Source organism: Microtus oregoni, unplaced genomic scaffold (genome assembly GCF_018167655.1).
Source record: "Microtus oregoni isolate MIOR12 unplaced genomic scaffold, Mior012 000009F_ref0000495, whole genome shotgun sequence".
NCBI classification, from domain to species: domain Eukaryota; kingdom Metazoa; phylum Chordata; class Mammalia; order Rodentia; family Cricetidae; genus Microtus; species Microtus oregoni.
The window spans coordinates 24,851,022-24,872,117 of NW_024543068.1; the positions used below are offsets into that span (position 1 = coordinate 24,851,022).

The 21,096-nt window shown below is 42.8% G+C and overlaps 2 protein-coding genes across 4 annotated transcripts in view; one reads left to right on the plus strand and one right to left on the minus strand.

The window, feature by feature from the left end:
• The window catches only part of Ccdc175 (coiled-coil domain containing 175), a 56,488-nt gene extending 52,374 nt beyond the window's left edge, over nt 1-4,114 (plus strand). Inside the window, exons 21-22 of the mRNA XM_041658672.1 lie at nt 1,955-2,045; nt 4,004-4,114. Coding sequence (XP_041514606.1) covers nt 1,955-2,045; nt 4,004-4,114 — 202 coding nt within the window. The remainder of the gene's footprint in view (nt 1-1,954; nt 2,046-4,003) is intronic.
• Nucleotides 3,767-21,066, minus strand: LOC121452564 (JNK1/MAPK8 associated membrane protein). 3 transcript variants are annotated; one of them, XM_041658776.1, is made up of 7 exons: nt 20,671-21,065; nt 18,194-18,267; nt 17,534-17,688; nt 14,800-15,006; nt 12,423-12,604; nt 7,334-7,410; nt 3,767-4,595 (listed from the first exon to the last, which is right to left on the minus strand). In XM_041658776.1, the coding sequence occupies exons 1-7, from the start codon at nt 20,672-20,674 to the stop codon at nt 4,377-4,379; spliced, it is 918 nt and encodes a 305-aa protein (XP_041514710.1). In that variant the 5' UTR covers nt 20,675-21,065; the 3' UTR covers nt 3,767-4,376. The 3 variants fall into 3 exon arrangements, with proteins under 3 accessions (XP_041514710.1, XP_041514709.1, XP_041514711.1); XM_041658775.1 differs by having other exon boundaries at nt 18,194-18,285; XM_041658777.1 differs by lacking the exon at nt 18,194-18,267 and having other exon boundaries at nt 20,671-21,066.
• Nucleotides 21,067-21,096: the final 30 nt, after the last annotated feature.

The window sequence follows — 21,096 nt, forward strand, 5'->3', positions numbered from 1 at the left end:
ATACTCACATTTTTCTTCTTAATCAACATTCAAACAGGCTACTGCATGGCATTTCCATGTACGTAACTGGTTTTGGCTAAACCTCCCTACCCATTGCTCCTCTTTCCCACCTTCACGATCCGCCCCCATTTGGACCCTTCTCCCCTGCTTGCCCCTCCCCACCCTGCCATGTAATCATTTCTGTCTTCCTATTACATGAGTTCTATTACCCTCCCAGCTCCCTCTCTTGCAGCCCCCCTGCCCTGCCCCGCATCAACCCCTTTCTAGTTTCCTGCCAGCCATCACACTCTACCCCACATTAAATGCACACTCATAAAAGTTAAAAGCTTGGGATCTGTATATAAGAGCTAATTCGACTTTCTGAGCCTATAACCTGATTTAATATTTCCACTGTCACTCATTTTCCTACAAGTTTCATAATTTTTTTCCTTTATGGTAGAATAAAATTGCACTGTACACGCGTACATTTTATTATCATCTATAGATAAGCATCTAGGCAGATCCCATTTCCTTGCTATTGTGACGCATTAGCAATGCACGCAGAGGAGCTCATATTTCTGTGGAAGGACGTGGTAGCTCTAGTTCTATTTTCTCGAGAAACCTCCACACTGGTTTTCATTGTGGCTGAGCCGATTTCACTCCAGCCAACAGTAGATGGGAACTCCCCTTTCTCCACAGTCTGGCCAGCAAAGAGCATTTGTCTTCTTGGTGACAGCCATTCTGACTGGGGTAAGATGGACTGAATCGAAAAGTAGCTTTATTCTGCATTTCCTTGGAGGCAAAGGCTATTGAGGACTTTCAAAAACACTTATTGGCCCTTTGTATTTCTTTTGAGAACCATCTGTTCAGTTATAATTCCAAATCCCTTGAACATTATACACAGTAACTTAGGTTACACAAGTATTTTTTTTATTGATCAAATCATATATTCCTTGCAGAAGACTTTTTTAGATTACCTAATGTTTTAAAGACTTTAAAAAAATCAATTGTCAGTTTTCTTTTCATTTTGAGTGATGGAAAAATCACTCAATATTATTGTGCACATTTTGAGCATGTAATTCTGAAAAATAAATTGCTTTTAATTTTATAGTTGCAGCAGAATTGACATCTAAGAGAGAAAAACAAAGTCATTTGCTGAATGATTTGAAAGGGTTTCAAATCACCCCAGGTTACATAACAAGCCTGTCTCAGAAAGGTCAACCAAACCAAACCAAACCAAGAAGTTCTCTTGGAAAAACAAAGCTCAGATTAGGAAGACCTTCATTCAGGCCAGTGGTTCTCAAACATTCCACAAGGAGGTTTGAAGAATCCACCTTGAGGCTGCATCCCAGACTAGTTCAACACGAGACACGAGGGCCCAGGTCAGGCCTGCTGGTTTTTAAATCTCTACGTGGTTCCACTAAGCAGCCAAGTCTTAGAAACTGATAGTTTTAGGTAAATGTTGTTAAACTCATCATTAAACCCAAATTAAGAAAAAAAAAAAGCCTTTCAAATTATTCTGGTCTGACTAGCAAAATACTTACTCTAGCCCACAACAGCAAAAACTACAGTGTCTCCCAAGGACTTCAGTCAAGACCAAAGCTGAGCTAAGGGCTATTTTGCACATTTTAAAATTAGACACCTTTTTTTTTCTTTTGGTTTTTCAAAACATGGCTTTGCTGTAACTTTGGAGTCTGTCCTGGAACTAGCTCTTGTAGACCAGGCTAACCTTGAACTCACAGAGATCTGTCTGCCTCTGCCTCCCGAGTGCTGGGATTAAAGGCAAGTGCCACCATGGCCTGGCTATAGACACATTTTATCAAACTATTTACTAAACATGAGCAACCAAAGTGGCTATGATATTGATAAGCCTGTTTCTATGAAAGCAGATTGTAAAATGCAGATATTAAGTATCTGCCCTTGGAGAATTGTAATTTTTTTATGACTCCTCCTTTTACACATATTGTTTTGCTAGAATGGTATACAGGAAGGTAACTGTTACAAACAGCTTCCAGCGCAAAGGGCCCAGTGGCTCGCCACGGGGAATCAGACACATCGCCTCTCAGGTACAGACTATGTAATTAGCCACTCGAGGGTTCTTGGAACAAGTCAGGACTTTGGTGGACGGACATTACTAAACACAAAACCTGTGTAAAACACAAATAGAACTTAAATGTTTTTTCTTACAGAAAAGAAGCAAAAGGCTGGCAAAAAGGTCCACTTTCCTCGCTCCATTTGCCTTGGGAGAAGAAAAGCCCTAACCAGGACCAGCAAATAAGGAAACAACCTGGAGAATCCCAGAGACCACTGGGTGAGTGCACAGACACTGGGTGAGTGCACAGAGACACTGGGTGAGTGCACAGACACTGGGTGAGTGCAGAGACACTGGGTGAGTGCACAGAGACACTGGGTGAATGCACAGAGACACTGGGTGAGTGCACAGAGACACTGGGTGAGTGCAGAGACACTGGGTGAGTGCAGAGACACTGGGTGAGTGCACAGAGACACTGGGTGAGTGCAGAGACACTGGGTGAGTGCACAGAGACACTGGGTGAATGCACAGAGACACTGGGTGAGTGCACAGAGACACTGGGTGAGTGCAGAGACACTGGGTGAGTGCAGAGACACTGGGTGAGTGCACAGAGACACTGGGTGAGTGCAGAGACACTGGGTGAGTGCAGAGACACTGGGTGAGTGCAGAGACACTGGGTGAGTGCAGAGACACTGGGTGAGTGCAGAGACACTGGGTGAGTGCACAGACACTGGGTGAGTGCAGAGACACTGGGTGAGTGCACAGAGACACTGGGTGAATGCACAGAGACACTGGGTGAGTGCAGAGACACTGGGTGAGTGCACAGAGACACTGGGTGAGTGCACAGAGACACTGGGTGAGTGCAGAGACACTGGGTGAGTGCAGAGACACTGGGTGAGTGCAGAGACACTGGGTGAGTGCACAGACACTGGGTGAGTGCAGAGACACTGGGTGAGTGCACAGAGACACTGGGTGAGTGCACAGAGACACTGGGTGAGTGCAGAGACACTGGGTGAGTGCACAGAGACACTGGGTGAGTGCACAGAGACACTGGGTGAGTGCACAGACACTGGGTGAATGCACAGAGACACTGGGTGAGTGCAGAGACACTGGGTGAGTGCACAGAGACACTGGGTGAGTGCACAGAGACACTGGGTGAGTGCACAGAGACACTGGGTGAGTGCACAGAGACACTGGGTGAGTACAGAGACACTGGGTGAGTGCACAGAGACACTGGGTGAGTGCAGAGACACTGGGTGAGTGCAGAGACACTGGGTGAGTGCACAGACACTGGGTGAGTGCACAGACACTGGGTGAGTGCACAGACACTGGGTGAGTGCCCCAGAGTTTGTATTCTGCAGCATTAACTAAGTCTCCAAGGTTGCTATGGAGCAGACCCGGTGAATAAGCCCTCAAACACTACAAATGAATACACATGGCCAAGTATTAGCCTTTCTCGTCTGTTGCCATGGCTGTGACAGGAGCTTCTCCAAGTCTTCAGAGGATGCATGTGACAGCTTACCTATCCAAAACCAGCCACAGCGGAACCAGCTAGGTGTCCTGTAGCTCATTCCATCTCAGATTCTTCTTGTTATAAGATCCTGACTCAGAAATGCATTTGAAGAAATAAGATGAGAGGGGGGGAATATGCATATTTATCCAGCAGACAAATGAGGCATTAATCTTAATATTTAAAAATTTTTAATTACTTCCATAATTGCTGTTGGAAAAAGACTCCATTGTCAGAACACTGAGTTATTTTACAGTTAAACTCTTTATTGTTTTCTTCTTTACAGGAACAATAATTTGAACACGTCTACAACCAAACTGTCTGTCTATGAACAGAAAGCTCATATATAAATTATGCTTTATTTTTGCAATATTACTAAAATACTGTACTGGTGAAAATAAATAGATATTGACAAAAAACACGCTTTGCTTCTGTAGTTGCCCTCACTCTCCATGAGTAAGTCTGCTTTTGTAATCCCTTAGCGGAAAAAGCCAAAGGCCAAGCTCACAGGCAGGAGTAAGGATGCCGCAGCGAAGGAGTTCCGAATATACTTGATGCTGGGTTTTCACAAACAGCTGGAAGACACCCAATAGCACAGGTGCACAGAAACATGGCTGACCGGGCTTCCAGTGTGACAGATAACGTATGTATAGCACAGTACCATAATGCTGTGCGATTTCCGAGTCCAATCACAAGGTCCATTAAATCAAAGGGTAAAAAACAAGCATTAAGATGTCCAGACAATCTTGTTCCCATGTAGGACAGAATGCTATTAATACATTTTAATTTCTTCTTTACTTTTTTTTAATTAAGAATACTTTTTAGGGGTTTTGTTTGTTTGTTGGCTTTATATACTCAGTGTCCATTGGCCCCTTCTGAGAGTATCCGTGATGGTTCGGTAAATTTTGCAGTGAACAGGTAAAACAGGGCTGGTGTCGGTACCAAAGCCAAAAGCGGTAGGTCGTGTTCCAGCCTATCGGCTCTGGAGATGGAGACAATCCCGTAGGCGTGCAGCAGCCAGTGGCTGAAGAGAACAATGAGTCTTTTCTTCCTGACCAGGAGATCATAGCAGCTCTATGTGATCGTGTACGAGAAAGAAGAGAAACACAGATTAGCAAAACTCCGCAAGATCACTGTCTTCACCCAGTCATGGCCAAGGACTCTGACTGCTTGAGCTAAATAGACCTCAAGAGCTGCCCCAATTACCCAGTGTAGCCACCACAAAGGCCCTCAACAGCCACACTTAGCCACATCTCTTGGTCCTTTCTCATTTACATCACTAATCACTTGGGGAACATGAGCTTCTTCAGAAAGACACGAACTAGAAGAGGAAGTCTACAGTGTATGCTCCCTACGTCCAGGTCTACTGCCATCTTCATAAACCTCACCTTCATGATGCTAATGTTTCCAGTATCTGCAGTCTGAGTACACTCAAGACAACAGAAAGACTCACTAATCACCTGATTCTCTTTTCAAATTCAGTGCCGTGTGAGGATGTAGAGAAACTCAAAGGATCAAATCAATATAGAGGTAACATCAAAATGTGCTAATAAACACAGTGAAGGAATTTTCAGTGGGCTACCCTTCAACTTTTTCTTTCAGTTAAACGGCTCATGGGCTCATCTAGAACTGGAGTGTCTTTCTCTGGATTCAGTTCCTAAGAACAGAGCTAACTGAAGAAGCAAACATCCTCAGAGCAGACACTTGGAGACGGAGAACCAAAGGAGTGAGCAGCCGATCTGAAAGAGCATTGCTCATCCGTAAATATGCAGATTTTATTCAAATACTCCAACATACACCTTGATCTTTTCCTGGCTGATGAAAAGTCAAAATTAATTTCCCATCTTCTCTGATTAAGTCACTTGCAATGCTGATTAGAGATTACAAAGGAGCAATGAGGCTTATCTACAAACCGGGTGAGCTGAACAATCACCGTCAAATCGTTCCCTTCAGTTCCTCCATTATCGCCCCTACCTGAGGCCACTATGAGTTCCAGGTATGGCCTCACCTCACACTGTCAGCAGTGTATTAGGAAAAGAGGCATCAACAACCATCTCTCAAAAGAGTTACCTTGTTTTCCCTCGTGTCCTTTTGAGTATAAGAAGTTCGAGAAAACACACGTTAACTGCTGTGAGCAGTAGATTCACAGCACAGGATGAAGGGTCTATGAACTGGGCCTTTAAATTCTTGGGAGGTCTGCTCCAGATAGAGCTTTGCAAACAGCCTGTGAAGGTACTTAATGGAAATTGTGCGATTGTGCTGTCTTAAGATAAACAGAATCTAAAAGCCACATAATTGGAAAGAAAATTACAAAAGAGATGTACAAAACTGCCCACTTTGATTAAAAGTTTTATGAAAATGTCTGTCCTAGTTAGAATGTCAAATATATGATTTTTTCTCTTTTATTGCTCATACTGTAAACAGATAATACCTTAGTCCTTAAAAAAATAAAGTATTTAAAAATGTGATGGTAGGCTGTTCTACTTTACAACAGTGCCTACCTATCAATGAATCAAAGTACTTGTTTTTGGCCAAAAATATTCTGAATTCAAAACATAATCAGGAACAAGATGGCTCAGTGGGTAAAGGCAGTTGCCACCAAGCCTCACAACCTGAGTTTGATACCCAGGACCCACAGGAAAGAAGAGACGTGAACCACCCCTCACATGTACACTTAGGCTTGTGAGCACACACACATGCACACAACTAAATAAATAAAAGGTTTTAATGAAATAATTTAAATTTACTATAACAAAATTAAGACAATATATACAATGTAAAACTTTTAACATTTAAAAAATAAGGTTCCTCGTTTGTTCTGGCTAGTTTTATGTCAACTTGACACAAGCTGGAAGCATCTGAAAAGAGGGAGCCTCGGTTGAGAAGACGCCTTCCTAAGACCCAGCTGCAGGGCATTTTCTTAATTGGTAACTGATGGGGGTGAACCCAGCCCATGGAGGGTGGTGCCAGGCCTGGGCTGGTGGCCCTCAGTTCTATAAGAAAGCAGGCTGTGCAAGCATGGGGAGCAAGGCAGAAACTAGCACCCTTCCATGGCCTCTCTGCATCAGCTTCTGCCACCAGGTTCTTGCCCTGTTTGAGCTCCTGTCCTGATTTCTTTCTATGATAAACAGTGATGTGGAAGCAAAAGCCAAATAAATCCTTTCCTCTCCAAGCTGCCCAGGTCATGGTGTTTCATCACAGCAATAGTAACCGTAACTAAGGCACTCATTATAGTGGTGTTTCGCGGAAATATTAAACATTTACAAAAGGCTTATCACAAAGAGCCAATCAGAACTAAAGTGCTAGTACTGATGTAATCAACAAAACAGATATTGTAGGGCAAAAACATCCAAACCAAAGGCGAAACTGAGAGGAGATGCAGCTGGTACGTAATGAATAATCACAGGCATCTCTAGTAAACGGTAATTTAGAATCAGTTCTGTGTGTAGTGAAGTATTTCTGTGTGTCTTTCAAAACAGTATCAGTGAACTTTAATACGTTGATCGGTAACTGCATTTCTGCTACATGGGTAAATCCTGTAGGATGACTTTTCGTCATCTTGTTTGATAGGAGTGCTGACTACTTCCTTAATTTTCCAAGAAAAGATACAATGCCGCCAACATAACCACCCATAAAATTATCAAAAGAGGTACAAGTGACATTAATTAGCCAAGAACCAATGAATTAACTGCTGTATTTTACCATCTCCTATGTACTTACCATATCATATGTACTGTTCCTTTCAATTGTCAATTTTTATTCAAAAGAAAAAGTAAACCTAAAACTGTAGCAAAGGAAAAGCAATTTCCTACCTCTATTTCAGAAGCAGACATGTACACGGCCAGAGTAACCAAAGACAGCACTAATATAATGTACGGGAAGGCATAATCTAAAAAACAAACACGGACACTGCATTAGAAACTGACAAATGAAACCAGCAGCTAAAACACAGCCCTTGTGAATTCCTTTTCTGCCACTTCAGAGACTTGAGTCCTATCACCCTGCGACGGGACTGACAGCCAATTCTTTGTGAATTGTAAATATTTTTGGCCTTCTAGGCCACACAATCTCCATCTCAACTCCCCGACTCGACAAATGTGTCATGCAAACAGCATGGGACACACGTAAATGGGCAGCTATGCCTCTGGCCCAATAAAATTTCATAAACAAAATATGAGTGTCATATAATTTTAACAGCATAACAAATTTGTTTTTTAAGTTTTTCTCAAACTCTTAAAAATGTAAATCGATCCCACACCTATGAGAAGCTAGGAGATTTGATCCAGCTGAAAGATTAATTGAAAAGAATCAAGTTCTCTCCCTTGTGTAGAGAATGCTACGAGGAGCTAGGTGCCAAACAAGATAATAGAGAGAACACTCAAGTTTTCTGCTTCACGGGCCAAGAAAGAAGGCTTGGTTAAGAAGACTATTCAGAAGAGTAACCCGGCTGTCATTGTCTTTAGAAAAGTTTATTTGTCATCCAACCTTTTGGTTGTCTTCCTAGCAAAATTCTGTTAATTTCTATTTCAAATACAATACAGCAATAATTTCCTAAGCAAACACTTTCCTTACAGAACGTTTCCTTTTTTCTACTATGTCTAAGTTAAAAGAACACAAAATAGGCAAATTGAGAAAAAAAAATGCCCTGAATTATTTCTATACAATTATTTTAAAATAACTTCAATTTACAAAGCTTCCAATTATTCTACAATACACATCTAGAAGAAACGTAATTTTGGATGTAGTGGCCAAAAGCCTCAATTATCAATTTAGTTTAGAATTGAGTTAATAACATCTATAACTCTTTATGTTAGGGATTGTGCCCTCGAACAGCCACTACAAAACAAAACAACAACAACTACAAAAAAAAACCTCACTCAAAGTACACATAAATAACAATTGGTAACTATATGCGGTTATGATCTCATAAGAAAATTCCAACTTCTAGGGACAGACGGGTACTACTGGGCCAGACACAGGCTTAAGAGCGGTTCTTACAGGCTAGGATGTAAAGCAACCTGAGATCTTGTGCACCTGGACCTGGGCTAGGGCCTGGGAATCAGCATGTTCTCCCTGGTGGGTCAGAGGGAGATCACACTGAAATACTGGCTAAAGAACCTCCTAAGCATTCCCAGCCCTTTCCTCCCTAAGGCCATAGATCCCCAGTGTGCTAAGCTACCAGCTACCAGAAGCTTCCCCATGTACTATGCTCATGAATTTGGTATGCACCCTCTGTGACAAATGCAGAATCCTGCAAAACAAATAAGAACTGTTTGATCCTCCAAATAAGAGTGAAGGCTTGTTAGCAAAATTTTCTGTCTAATGTTCCTCCAATGGATCTGTCATACTTTACATACTATTTTATAAAATAATTTACAATAGCTGTGATTTAAGAACAATACTATCTGGTTATCTCCTTAACATTCCCAATCATTTTTTTTATTTCCATAGCTTCCCTCTTTCTTCCAGCTCCTAAGAGCTTCAACACAGCACCAAAAGTTAGTTACTTTTAATTTTATTTAATTTGCACATTTTAATTTCAGGACAAAACAAAAACAATATACAACATCCAACCCCACTCTTAGGTGAGGAAGGTGATTTTCCTGCCTTCGACACAAAGGATAAAAGAAAAAGAACACTAGACATTAGCAGAGGAAGCGGGGTGGGCCAGGGCCACCCAAAACTTCTGCGGGAGCAGTAAGAAAACTACATAGAGGGGAAAATGAAGCATCCTTATCATCCTCAAGCAGGGGACACTATCAGGAACAGCAACACTGGGCTCCTCGTGACTAGACATCCATGATCGGGATGGGTTTGGCTGGAGAATGTCTGGGGAGCCTCAAGCAAGAAGCCAGAAGAGTTCTAATGGCAGTGCCCCAGATCCTTGATCACCTTGTGAGGCTCAGCCTTCTATGGGGTCTACACAATAAGGTGGTTGGGGCTGATCTCCAGGCGCCCTTTGGCTGTCAAACAGCCCACTACAGAGCTGTCTCAAAGTGCCTGGGCCCTGATCTGTTCCACATTGGCCTGAAGGTCCCTGTTAATACATCAGGATGAAGACAAACGTCTGGCAGAGACAATCATCTCCTCAACCTTTTTACCCAAGACATCTTCCATGAGTATGGAGATGTTCTCAAACTCCGCCTTCCTCCCTCCTCCTCCTTCCCCTTCTCCTCTGGTAGCTCCTGATGCTACTTGGTCATGGAGACCAGCCCCCTCCCATCTCCTCAAGCTGCTGCCTCCAGTACTGGCCAATGAGGCGTCACTTAAAGATCCATTTTGTGTTCTCAAGAGCAGAGTTGGCCAGCTTCTCTTTGCTATCACTGGAGTATACAGACTTCGGTTTCCTTCTTGCAAGACGCGTGCTGACAGAGACGTGTTCTCCAGACTGACATGGGTGGCAGACAGCTCAGCAGCTAGCTCAGAGAGGCATCACCTAGTGGGCTCCTCATGGATTCCAGGTTTTAGACTCTTAGGATGCCTCACAGAATCACTGATGGTTCTTTGTTTTCTGGCAGCTCACAGATGAGCTCGAGGCACTTCCACACAATGCTTTTGTGGAGATTTTCAAGATTTTGCTCTATTGGAGCATCTTGGAAGATGTTCAGCCAACAATGACACAGATGTAACCAAGCTATGTGGGCACCAACTCATCACAGCACATCATCACATGAGCACATGGTGAACCCAGAATTCAATGTTACCACATTTCTCATTCTTAAAGAGGTCCAAAGCTTGCCAAGGGACCAATAGCAACATGCAGAATGCCATCCTGACTACAGAGACGTGCTTGACTGCTGGGAGGCCTTGCCAGGCACCGGAAAAGCACTTACAGAATCTGCCACATTCCCCGAGAGGGGTCACCAGAATCTCTCTTCTAAATGGGCACAGTTGTGCTCCGCTTTTCCTGATGAATGCATGCATCCTTAATTCCCTTCAATTCTTTTTCTTATCCTTACCGTGGCGTCATCTTCACCTGACCTCCCGTCTTAGGCTTCTCTTCACTACCTTTGTCTTCCTCTCTATTCTCTTCTTCCTCATCATCACTCCCATAGAGGGTGACAGGGTAACTGGTTAACAGTGAGCGCTGTCTCACGACCTCCTCTAAGTGTTCTGTTGATCTGTCTTCTTTGGGATGGATCACTGTGGTCCTCAGTGCGTTCACCCAGGTCTATACAGTCAGTGAAGGTTCCACCAGCACAAAACTCGAATGCACACTGCTCCATCATCAATGTGCTTTGTGACCACAAACACTTCCTTGCCCCAAGACAGGCAGAATAAAGTCCAACACCAAACTGCTCCTTCATGGAGAGCTTCCATGAATATTTTGGTCAGACTTAGCAGTGGTTCCCAAATTATCAATAAGCTCAGCCTTGATCACGCCAACGCCTGAGTCCACCAGGGCCAGAGTGTGCTGAGGGCTGACGACAGCAATTGTCAGCTCTTTACTGCTGTCCCACTTGGAAAGGTCTATTGGGCTTCTCTAGTGAATCTTGTCCAAGGATCAGAAGCAGGAAGGATTCTACAGGAAAATTTCCTTATTGTAATAGAAAGTATTAATTACAGAAGAAACAAGATGGTAGTTATTTGCCTGAAAAGCAATGTCTCTCCCTCCCCTTTTTCATGGTGTACTTCCTCACACATCCTGAAGATTCTAAAATGGAAGTCTGGTGCCGTCACTCTTCTGCCTCAATCCCTGTAAGGTTCCATGGTGGCTTGGGTGAGATCAGATTCCACTGGTTTATGGCTGAATACTTGCTCCAGTTGGTGGTCCCACCTGGGAGGCTTAAGGGGCGTGTCCTTGTTGGAGGAAGTGTGCCACTGGAGGCTGACTTTTGAAAGTTTAAAGACTCAAGCCATTTCTGCTTCATTCTGCTTCCTGCTGGCACTTTTCGAAGTGAGCTCTCGGCTATTCTTGCTGCCATATCTGCCACTTGCTGCCACAATTCCCTGCCTCAATGAACCCTTAACCCTCAGGAACCTTGAGCCCAGATAAACTCTTTCTTCTGTAAGTTGCCTCGGTCATGGTGTTTTATCACAGCAATAAAAACTAATAAAGTCCCAATACTCTAGATCCCAGAGCCTAGATAGAGAACAGCTGTCTGGCCCAGCAGGCAACCACTGAAGTGGGTCACACTAACAGGGACCACTAGGAGCTGGATGGCGCCTGTGTTTTCGGACACGGAAAGTGAGACAGATAACCTGTGAGCCTGACCTGGAGGAGGGCCTGTGGCCACCAACTTCCTCTTCCAGTTTCACCTTCACCTTGGACCAAATTACATTACCAAGCTGTATAATCCTTATCCCTGCCTCTGGGCCAAGAGGCTTGTCCTTGGCTTTTGGGAAGACTTCTTAGAAAAAACATAGGCAACATGCACTGTTTATGGAAAATGGAAATGTACTCAAAGGTACCCACTCTGCCCCCCACCCCTGCCAATGTTTCCTTGGCTATCTGGAAAGTGTCTGCTCTACCTCCTAGTACTATGTAAGTCACCGTTAAATGACTTACCCCTTGTCCTTCTGAGATACAGTCCAACCTCAAGAGTTGCTAAATGAATGTTTAACACACAGACTTCCTTTTAACTTTATAGGAAAGATTTTTATAAAGGAAATTAAAAATCTAAGACAACAGTACATAATACTTCTTGCCAACATAAAATTTCATCTACTGTATATAAAAAGCTACTTTTTAAACTTTCATCCTAGAATTTTTAAATCTTAGTTTAGTTACAACCTTCAGCCTCATTCTGTTGAGAAACTCTAGTCCACTCTGTTTTTAATAACACCATGTTTCAGCAAAAATCTACACTAAGGTTTGCCTTCAAAGGTTAAAGGATGACTTTAGAGAAAACCTGTGAACTTTAGTTAGGAGAAGACTGATTTTTCACTCATCAAACTTACACAAGAGGCCTCCACCCACGGCCTGCAGCACGGTCAAAATGGGGAAGAAGTAAAGAGCAGCATAAATGCTTTTGAACCGCTCCGACTTCCCTAGTCCGCAGGCGATCTTCTTCACCAGCAGAGGCCGGAGAAGCATCATCAGCATCAAGCAGAATGCGTAATAAACAAACACGATGGTGTACCTGCAAAATGAGGGATGTCTCAAGATCTGTCCAATATACTTCTACCCTTGACGTTCTTAGATCAAAGTTCTTAAAAGAAGGCTTAAAAACACTGTAAGTCTACCCATTAATATATTGAGACTGGCGAAAGGGGGCACAAGAAAACACATACGTGGTTTTTTTATTTATTCGAAAATATCTCAATAATCCTAAAAATGGTGTTGGAGAGATGGCTCAGCATTTAAGAGTATTTGCTGATTTTGCAGAGAACCTGGGTTCATTTCCCAGCACCCCTAAGGCAGCTCACAATCCTCTGTACTCTGACACCCTTTTCCAGCCTTAGCAGGCACTGCACACATATGATACAGACATATATGCAAGCCAAATGCCTATACACATAAAATAAGGTAATACATCTTAAATAATAACTTTAAAAATGTTTATATATTTTAGAACATTTTACTTATTTGGGGAGGCATTGTACACGTCTGTATGCAGACATGTGCACCCACGCAGGTACCAGTAGAGGCCAGAGGGTCATGTGGGTGTCTTTTGTTCACTGTAATTGTTGAGACTGGCTACAATGGATGGTTACAGAGCCCCTGGCAGCCTCCGTGAAGTGGTATTTCAGACTGCCTCACCCAGCATTCTATATGAGTACCGGGAATCTGAATCCATGGACTCACTTACACCACTGAGCCCTCTCCCAGCTCAAACTGTTTGTATTTGTAGACCCAGAAGTTTTACTTGTAGAAATTTATCAGAGAAACAATCAAAAATAAACAAAAAATACTTTATTATTTTTGTTTATTGGATAAGTTATAATAAAGAAAACTAATAAATAAAATATTCCACAATAGCAACGCAGTTAACTTTATGGTAAACTCATACTTGACACCACACAGCCATGAAAATAGGCAACATACAGCATGCTGTGGGATAATGCTCTTGTACACACACTGTAAAGATTGGTCACTTGTACTGTTTAATAAAACTTTAATTAACCAGTAGCCAGGCAGGAAGTATATGTGGGGCAACCAGGCTAGGAGAATTCTGGAAAGAGGAAAGGCAGAGACGCAGTCACCAGACTCAGAGGAAGCAAGATGAGAATGTCTTACTGACAGATACCAAGCCATGTGGCTAAACACAGATAAGAATTATAGGTCAATTAAAGTTGTAAGAGTTAGTAATAAGCCTGAGTAATAGGTCAAACAGTTTAAAATTATTATAAGTCTCTGTGTGTTTATTTGGGACTGAACCACTACGGGACCAACTTTCATCTACAGATGCATGTGAATAAGGTATCTCAATCAGTATGATTGGATATGTCAATTAAAAGAATAAATAGTGAAAGTTTAATATGAACAAAAAAGACAATAACTTTTCATAATTCAGGTAAGTAGTTTGAACTATGGATTTGATTAGAATTTGACTTTGAAAACTTACCTGTACTAGAGATAGATAGCAGTTAAAATGGTAGAAAGCTCTTGCAGAAGATCCAAGTTCGGTTCTAGCACCCATGTCAGGAAGCTTACAACCAAATGTAACCTCATCTCTAGCTTGATGGCACCACACACATGGCATGCATCCACACACACATAAATACACATAAAGGTAAATCTTTACTAAAGTTCATTACTGTTATGTGTGCACGTGTCCTGGTGTGTGTATTAACACTTCATCTCATTTAAGTACTAACAAAAACAACAAGATAAGAGAAAGCAGTGACAGCTTAAATCACCTAGAGAGGATTCTGGAACGAGCAATTAACTTTATCAGCACAAAACAAACCTCTATGAAACACAAAAAAACATATTCCTAGAATTCTTTGTGTGCATGTATTGTTTTTTATGTCAAAACACTTCCCCTTCTCTCACTAAGATGTTCTGGGCTGACAATACAGTTTAGGTGTTGGGCTTATTGTCAAACTTTCTCTCTCTGTCTCTCTCTCTCTGAGCATGGCAGCACGTATCTGGAATCCCAGTCCTCAAGAGGCTGAAGCAGGATAATGAGATTGAGGACAGTCTAGTCCATATAGTGAGACTATGTTTTAAAAACAGAAATAATGTTTGCTCCTATTATTCGCTGTATGCCTTCAGAGAAGAAAACAATTTCTATTATCTCTTCCCATACCCAGAAGCTTACAATGATCTATCTGTCGCAATCAATGGAATCTATAAAAGTTCTTTCTCAATGGTCTTGGGAGAAATACTCACAGCGGGTAGACTGCTTCGTGGGTGCAGTGCACTGTGGTCACGTAATCTGGACTCGGGTTGTAGAGCATCGTGTACCAATCGGACAGCATCAGTACTCGGCAGGAACGGATGTAAAGGACACCCACTGGGTCACTCACGAGCAAGGTGATGATGGCTGCCACACTGCACTCAAACAGTGCAGTGACGTGCTGGAAAAGAGCGCTGGAGCTGGAGAGACAGGGGCACAAGCCCAGCACAGTCAGGCTTCAGTCGAGCGGGCACACAGCTCAGGATTCGGGGTCTAAATGTCTCAGCTACGATCTGGAAGCTACACTCTCCAAAGATCAGACAAGCCACACATACCAGTACCTCAGACAACCTGTTGTTATGGTCTGAAGGTCTGTCCACTCTAAAATTCTTACGCTGAAATACATTCTCTGTGTGATAGTGTTGGTAGGTCAGGGTTGTGGAATCCTCAGGAAAGAGATTAGAATTTTTTTTTGAGGAGGTCAGAAGAACTTTCTCTGTCCCTTCTACCATGTGAGGACACAGAAAGACGGTGCCATCTATGAAGCAGAGGGCAAGCTCAGCAGCCACCAGGTCTGCATCACGATGCGCCACTTCCAGTTTCCACGGAGGCAAGCAGTGTATTTCTAGTCTAGCAGGGGGCAATGGCTCATGGCTGCAATCTCAGCACTTGGGAGTATCACAAATTTGGGACCAGCCTGGGCTACAGAGTAAGTTACACATTGTCCTGGACTACAGAGTAAGATCCTGTCTAAAACACTAATTAACTAGATTATTAATTAATTGAATAATTACTATTTAGCTAATTAGTCAGTTAATATCTAATTGTTAAGTACCTAGCTAATTAACTAGCTGATTAATTTCATAAATAACCTATGCATATGCATGTATGCACTTATTAGTGAGTGTCTGGTCCTGTAGTCGTCAAAAGAGGGTGTCGGAGCCACTGATATTGGTGTTATGGATGAGGGGGTTAGATACCCTGGGACGGGAGCTACAGATGGTTACAAGCCACCGGAGCTGTGGACACTGAATACCAAATCTGGGTCATCTGCAAGAGTAACAAGTGCTCTTAACCACTGAGCTATCTCTCTAGTCCCTTTTTACTTGTTGAAAGAGAAGACTCCTCAGAGATCACTTCATATCTTGTATTTTCCAGATTTCAACTATTTCGTGAGGGTTACTAGAGCTCCTAATTAGCAGAACTGGATTACTTTACAGACATAAAAATACTGAAAGCACAAGTCTAGACAAGCACATACTATATGATCTGGTCTTTGTAGGCTTTTTATATAATTCATGTTTTTAAAGTAAAAACCACACCTAATTCCCAATGGCAGGAATCTTTTCATCATGTTTCAGTCCATCTATAGTCAGCCACATGATCTACAAAAATAAAGGTGAATTCTAAAACTCATGCACTGCGTAGTATTTCGGTCCACGAAGGAGCACATACACGATGGTGGTCCACAGGTCTGTTTTCTCTGTGTACCTTGCAGCTGTCGGTGTGTGTGCTCTTGGATGCACACACAGTCGCAGGGGAGGATTTACTGATCTGTGTCGCTACACCTGATGGGAGACTGTAGTACTTCAGGATCCCTCCTGCCCTTCAGAGAAGGATGCCCCTTTCCACAGCCCCTTAGACTCCTTGGCCACGCTAGACTGCTTCAAGTTCCTTTGTACACATAGGGGCACGCTCCATCCTCTCCCTCAAGACATACGTCATCTGTGCGAAAAATCATGTACTCTTTATCATCCGCTCTGGAACTAGGCCCCAGTTTTGTGAACTGTCCTAAGACTTCCCCATCCTAAGACTTCCCTGTCCCAGGCCTCCAGATCCAGCCCACTCTCAGCTCTCGTTTCTCAACCACACCACACTCCCTTCTGCCTCCATAACGCCAGGCAGCAAGAGTTTGGAGAGAGTGAAAAGACCACAGCAGGAAAAACTCACAAGAGTAGAGGGACAAAAACTGACACCTAAAGAAGAATGTGCTCCCAGCCCCACTCCCCATTCCCTGTAGAAGAACCAGGCAGAAGCTTGTCAAGAACCTCTGCATGCTGCCCCCCACTTTCATCACTAACTTCCCTTCCTTTAGAACCCCCACTGGCCACTTCAGATCACATTGCCATTCCTCCATCTTTTTTCTACCAAACTGTTTTAGCATTTCTTAAGTTTTTAGGTCCTATTAGGCATAATTTCTCTTCCCATTCTTTGTGACTCCAGATGTTGGCAACAGAGAATCTCACTACATCCCTAAGATGGATTTATATTGTCATCACGTGCCCATCTGTCCTCTCTACTTCTCTCTCTCCCTTTGATCTTCCAAACATAAAATACACTGCTCAACAAATGCACTAACAGTGCACTAGTCAGCTCTCATAATTATACTAGGCCATTAACATTAAATTAAGTTATAAAGTATTTGTTCTAAAACAGTAACAGCTTGTGATCCTAGCCAACTCCTACAGAAACTCAGTATCATCTTTAAGAAATAATATTCGCTAGCAGAGTCTCATTAACACCTACTAAGATATACCCTACCATTTCTTTCTCATTTCAGAAAAAAAAATAGGTTGTCCCTTTGAAACAAGTAAAGGGTAATTATTCTTCTGACTGAGAGTCAGGCCCCTGGGGGTATAGGTTAGCAGAAGATTGCGCACTCGGTATCACAATACGTGATCTTTATTCCAACACTAGTCCATCCAGGTACAATCAGAATGTGCTCACCTCTTTTTCCCCGAGTACCATTCAATGAAGAACCAATGTAGGACCAGAGGAAGCATCGCCATAAATCCAAGATAGAGCCAGTCATAAAGCTCGGGGGTCTCTGTGCAAGGCTGACAGTACTTCTGCGCATTGGTCCTCTGGCCTCTTGGACACACCTACAATATATTAACGCATTGCTTTATACACAAGTAGTATTTTGGGATCATTCTATAAGGGAATCCCATTTTAGTTTAAACAGTTTAGTATATATGGATAGCTTTTAAAGAAAATACTTCAAGAAATCCACGTCATCTGTGATGCCTGCAAAACACTCAGTGAAGACTTCTACTTAATTGCTAAAACAGCTAATACTCAATGAAAAACCTTGTAACATCATATAAAAGTTATTGCAGAAGTCTTCTGGGGTTGTCATGTCAATTTACTATACAAAACACTTTGATAAATCATTAAATAGTAAGTAGACATTATAAACTATTTTTTAATATCTGTACTATCAAGAAAGATTTAAATACAGTTATCAACATGTCGATATAAAGAAGGCTTTTATTAATACCACATTCTTATACATTTGTGACTATATTTAAAACAAAAAGTTCTTCATGCAAAAAGTTTCCAAAGTAAATAGACCTTAAAATAAGATAATATTAACATAGGACTTACCCCACATTCTCCATAGATTTCACTGGAGCCGTTTTTAAATAGTAGGGTCTTCCCACAATAGAGTCCAAGGCATGCTGGTTGAATATCGACAGCTTTTTAAAAACAAATGCCAGTAGAGTAACATCTTTTGTGGTTATAAGTAATTAAAACCTGGTAACCGCTGAACTGGCAGAAGTATCTCAACCTCACTTTTAAAATGTACTAGACAAGTCTTGATGCATTTACTTTTAAGTTCTTTCACGCTGTGACACTACAGGAAATTATATCAGCATCCTATTGTTCACTCTGAGCCTCCTACCCCAGCCAGCACAGCAGGTTCTAGCCCCAGGCACCTAACCCTGAACCTTCCCACCAGCTCCAGGAAGCTGTCCCTAAGACCAGACTTTGGAATTTCATTGATCATAAGCCTGAACTACCTGGGGAGGTTGATTTGTGGAGCCAGGGTAGGAGAGGATGGCAGAATGTTGTCATTCTCCGTGTGTGCACTCTGGCAGGCATACCCCAGTGCCATACATATCACACAATTTAAAAACTATATGTTTTTTAATTGTCATTGTGTCCAGTTGGGGCATTGGACACACACAGAGACATTCTTTGTTCATAACAGAACATGTAACCAAAGTTTGAAGGAGAAAATTTTAGAATAGAGTGTAGGTCGTTAAAACAAATCAATTTACCTCCATATAGAAGCATTATCCTAGCTTTTATCATTTCTGCTGAGGGCAGGGGTCATTTTCACCAACGCTGGAACTGAGCTTCTAATCAACTACCTGAGAATCACTGCCTTGCAATTTCTTAAAGATACGAAGAAAATTAAAAACAGCTCTTTCGGAAAGCAAAACCCTGAGGACCTCCAAATCACCTTGGACTTCACCTGGGAGAAATGACTGAAGGTGTCTTTTGAACCAGTGATGCCTGATTCTCCTCACTGCCCAATAACCATATGTAGACTATCTGCTCAAGGGCCCTGTAGGTCCTCAGAGGCTCGAGACAGTGTGGCTGCCTTCTCTAAGAATCTGCCATACACAAATAAGTCCAAACCAATGGTGGCCTACATGTGAGTTTACACACTATTATTATCACTGAACTATAATTTCCTCAAACTTTTCATGCATCCACAATGTGATTATGGTTACAAGGTCCTTTCCCCTTTCAAATTCCTGTAGACTTGATTTTTTTGTCCTTGCATTTTCGAGGAAAACCAAAAAGAAAAACACAGTCTAAAGTGCCTCATGTTTGATTATTTAAACACAGTCTAAAATGTCTCACGTTTGATATTTTCACTTTTATCAAGTACTTGACATCTTTTTTAACCCATGCTTCTTTATTTTAAAATATTTTTTTTTAAAAAAAGACTTCTATTATGATAGTATTATGTTTTTATGTGTTGTGAGTTTTGCCTGAATTTATGTCTATGTGCCATGTACCTGCTTGGTGTCTCTGGAGGACAAAAGACCTGGAGGTCAGAAAAGGATATGGGATCCTCAGAAACTGGAGTTACAGAAGATCCTGAGATGCTGTGCAGGTACTGGGAATCAAAGCCTGGTCCTCAGAAAGAGCAACTTAACTCAGAAAGAGCTCTTAACTGCTGAGCCAGCTTTCCAGCCAGTCCCTTAACGTTTTTTGTTTGTTTTGTCACAGCAATTGAATTATAATGAACTAAATACATGAAATGAATTGTTTCAGGTTTTCTGGGAAGTAAGTTAAGGCACCGATGGGCTTTGCATCTAAAAGATCCCAAAACCAAGGCCTGAAAATCAGTGCAACAAACAAAAGCAAAGCTGATTTTTCTAAAAAAAAAAAAAAAAAAATCTGTACAATTACGTTTCATAGCCGTTGGTGAACCATGGCTAAAATGTTGACCTTGTTTTTTTCTGCAAAAATCTGGCTCTTGTGAAAGACTCTAATGGATTTACATTTGATGCCAAGTGTAGTGGCGCACGCCTTTAAACCCAGCACTCGGAAGGCAGAGGCAGGTGGATCTCTGCGTTTGAGGCCAGCCTGATCTACACAGCGAGTTCCAGAATATCCAGGGTTACACAGAAAAACCCTGTCTCGAAAAACAAGAAGAAACAAACAAACAAAATTTACATTTGAGGTTGAAATAGTAAGTTGTGTGTCAATTTGCTTCTGCTTTCCTGCCCTGCACTAACACCCGCACTTCTAATTCTCCAGTCAACCATTAGGAACGCTTTCCTGGACAAGAAACAAAGGAATGAATGAAAGAACGTAGGAAGAACACAACAAAGCCTCAGCCCTTCCTCCTGCACACCGCCCCGCGGTCATCTCCAGCCATTCAGGAGCAGACCATCCCAACTCCGGGAGAAGTCAGAGCTGGAGCACAGGGCAGTAAAGGACAAGGGTGCCCGCCCCGCGAGAGCTGTCGGCCGGAGGCGAGCCCCGGGGCAATGAGGTGGAAAAGCAGCAGGCACGAAGACAGAGATCCCAGGCCCCCAGCAGCCTAAGCGACCACTTACCCATTGGCCACACTAGGTTCTCCAGAGAAGCCCGGGGATCAGCCGGTCCGAACTCAGCACCCGAACATCCGGGCCACAGCGCTCCCCGCCGCTCCGCCTCCCGCTAGCCTGGCGATCGCGGTGGAACTCCGCCCGGGCTACATTAGGTTCCCAGTCCCGCCCCAGCAGCGCCGTCTCCGCTAGGCTGAAATACACTTGGTGGACTATCCGGCCTACGATCCCAGAAACCCGGTTTCCTAGTCTAGGCTCGGAAGCGTCTCCGTCCCTTCCGGGTCTGCGCTCAGAGGCTCCACCCTTTCCGGGTTCAGATTCACCGGGCCTCGTCTGGGCAAGGGCTGGAACCAAGGTCCGGCCTCCAACAGAGTCAAGTCTACACTGCCTCGAGCGATTCCTAGACTGGACCCAGAGGTCCCGCCCCCGTTTCCT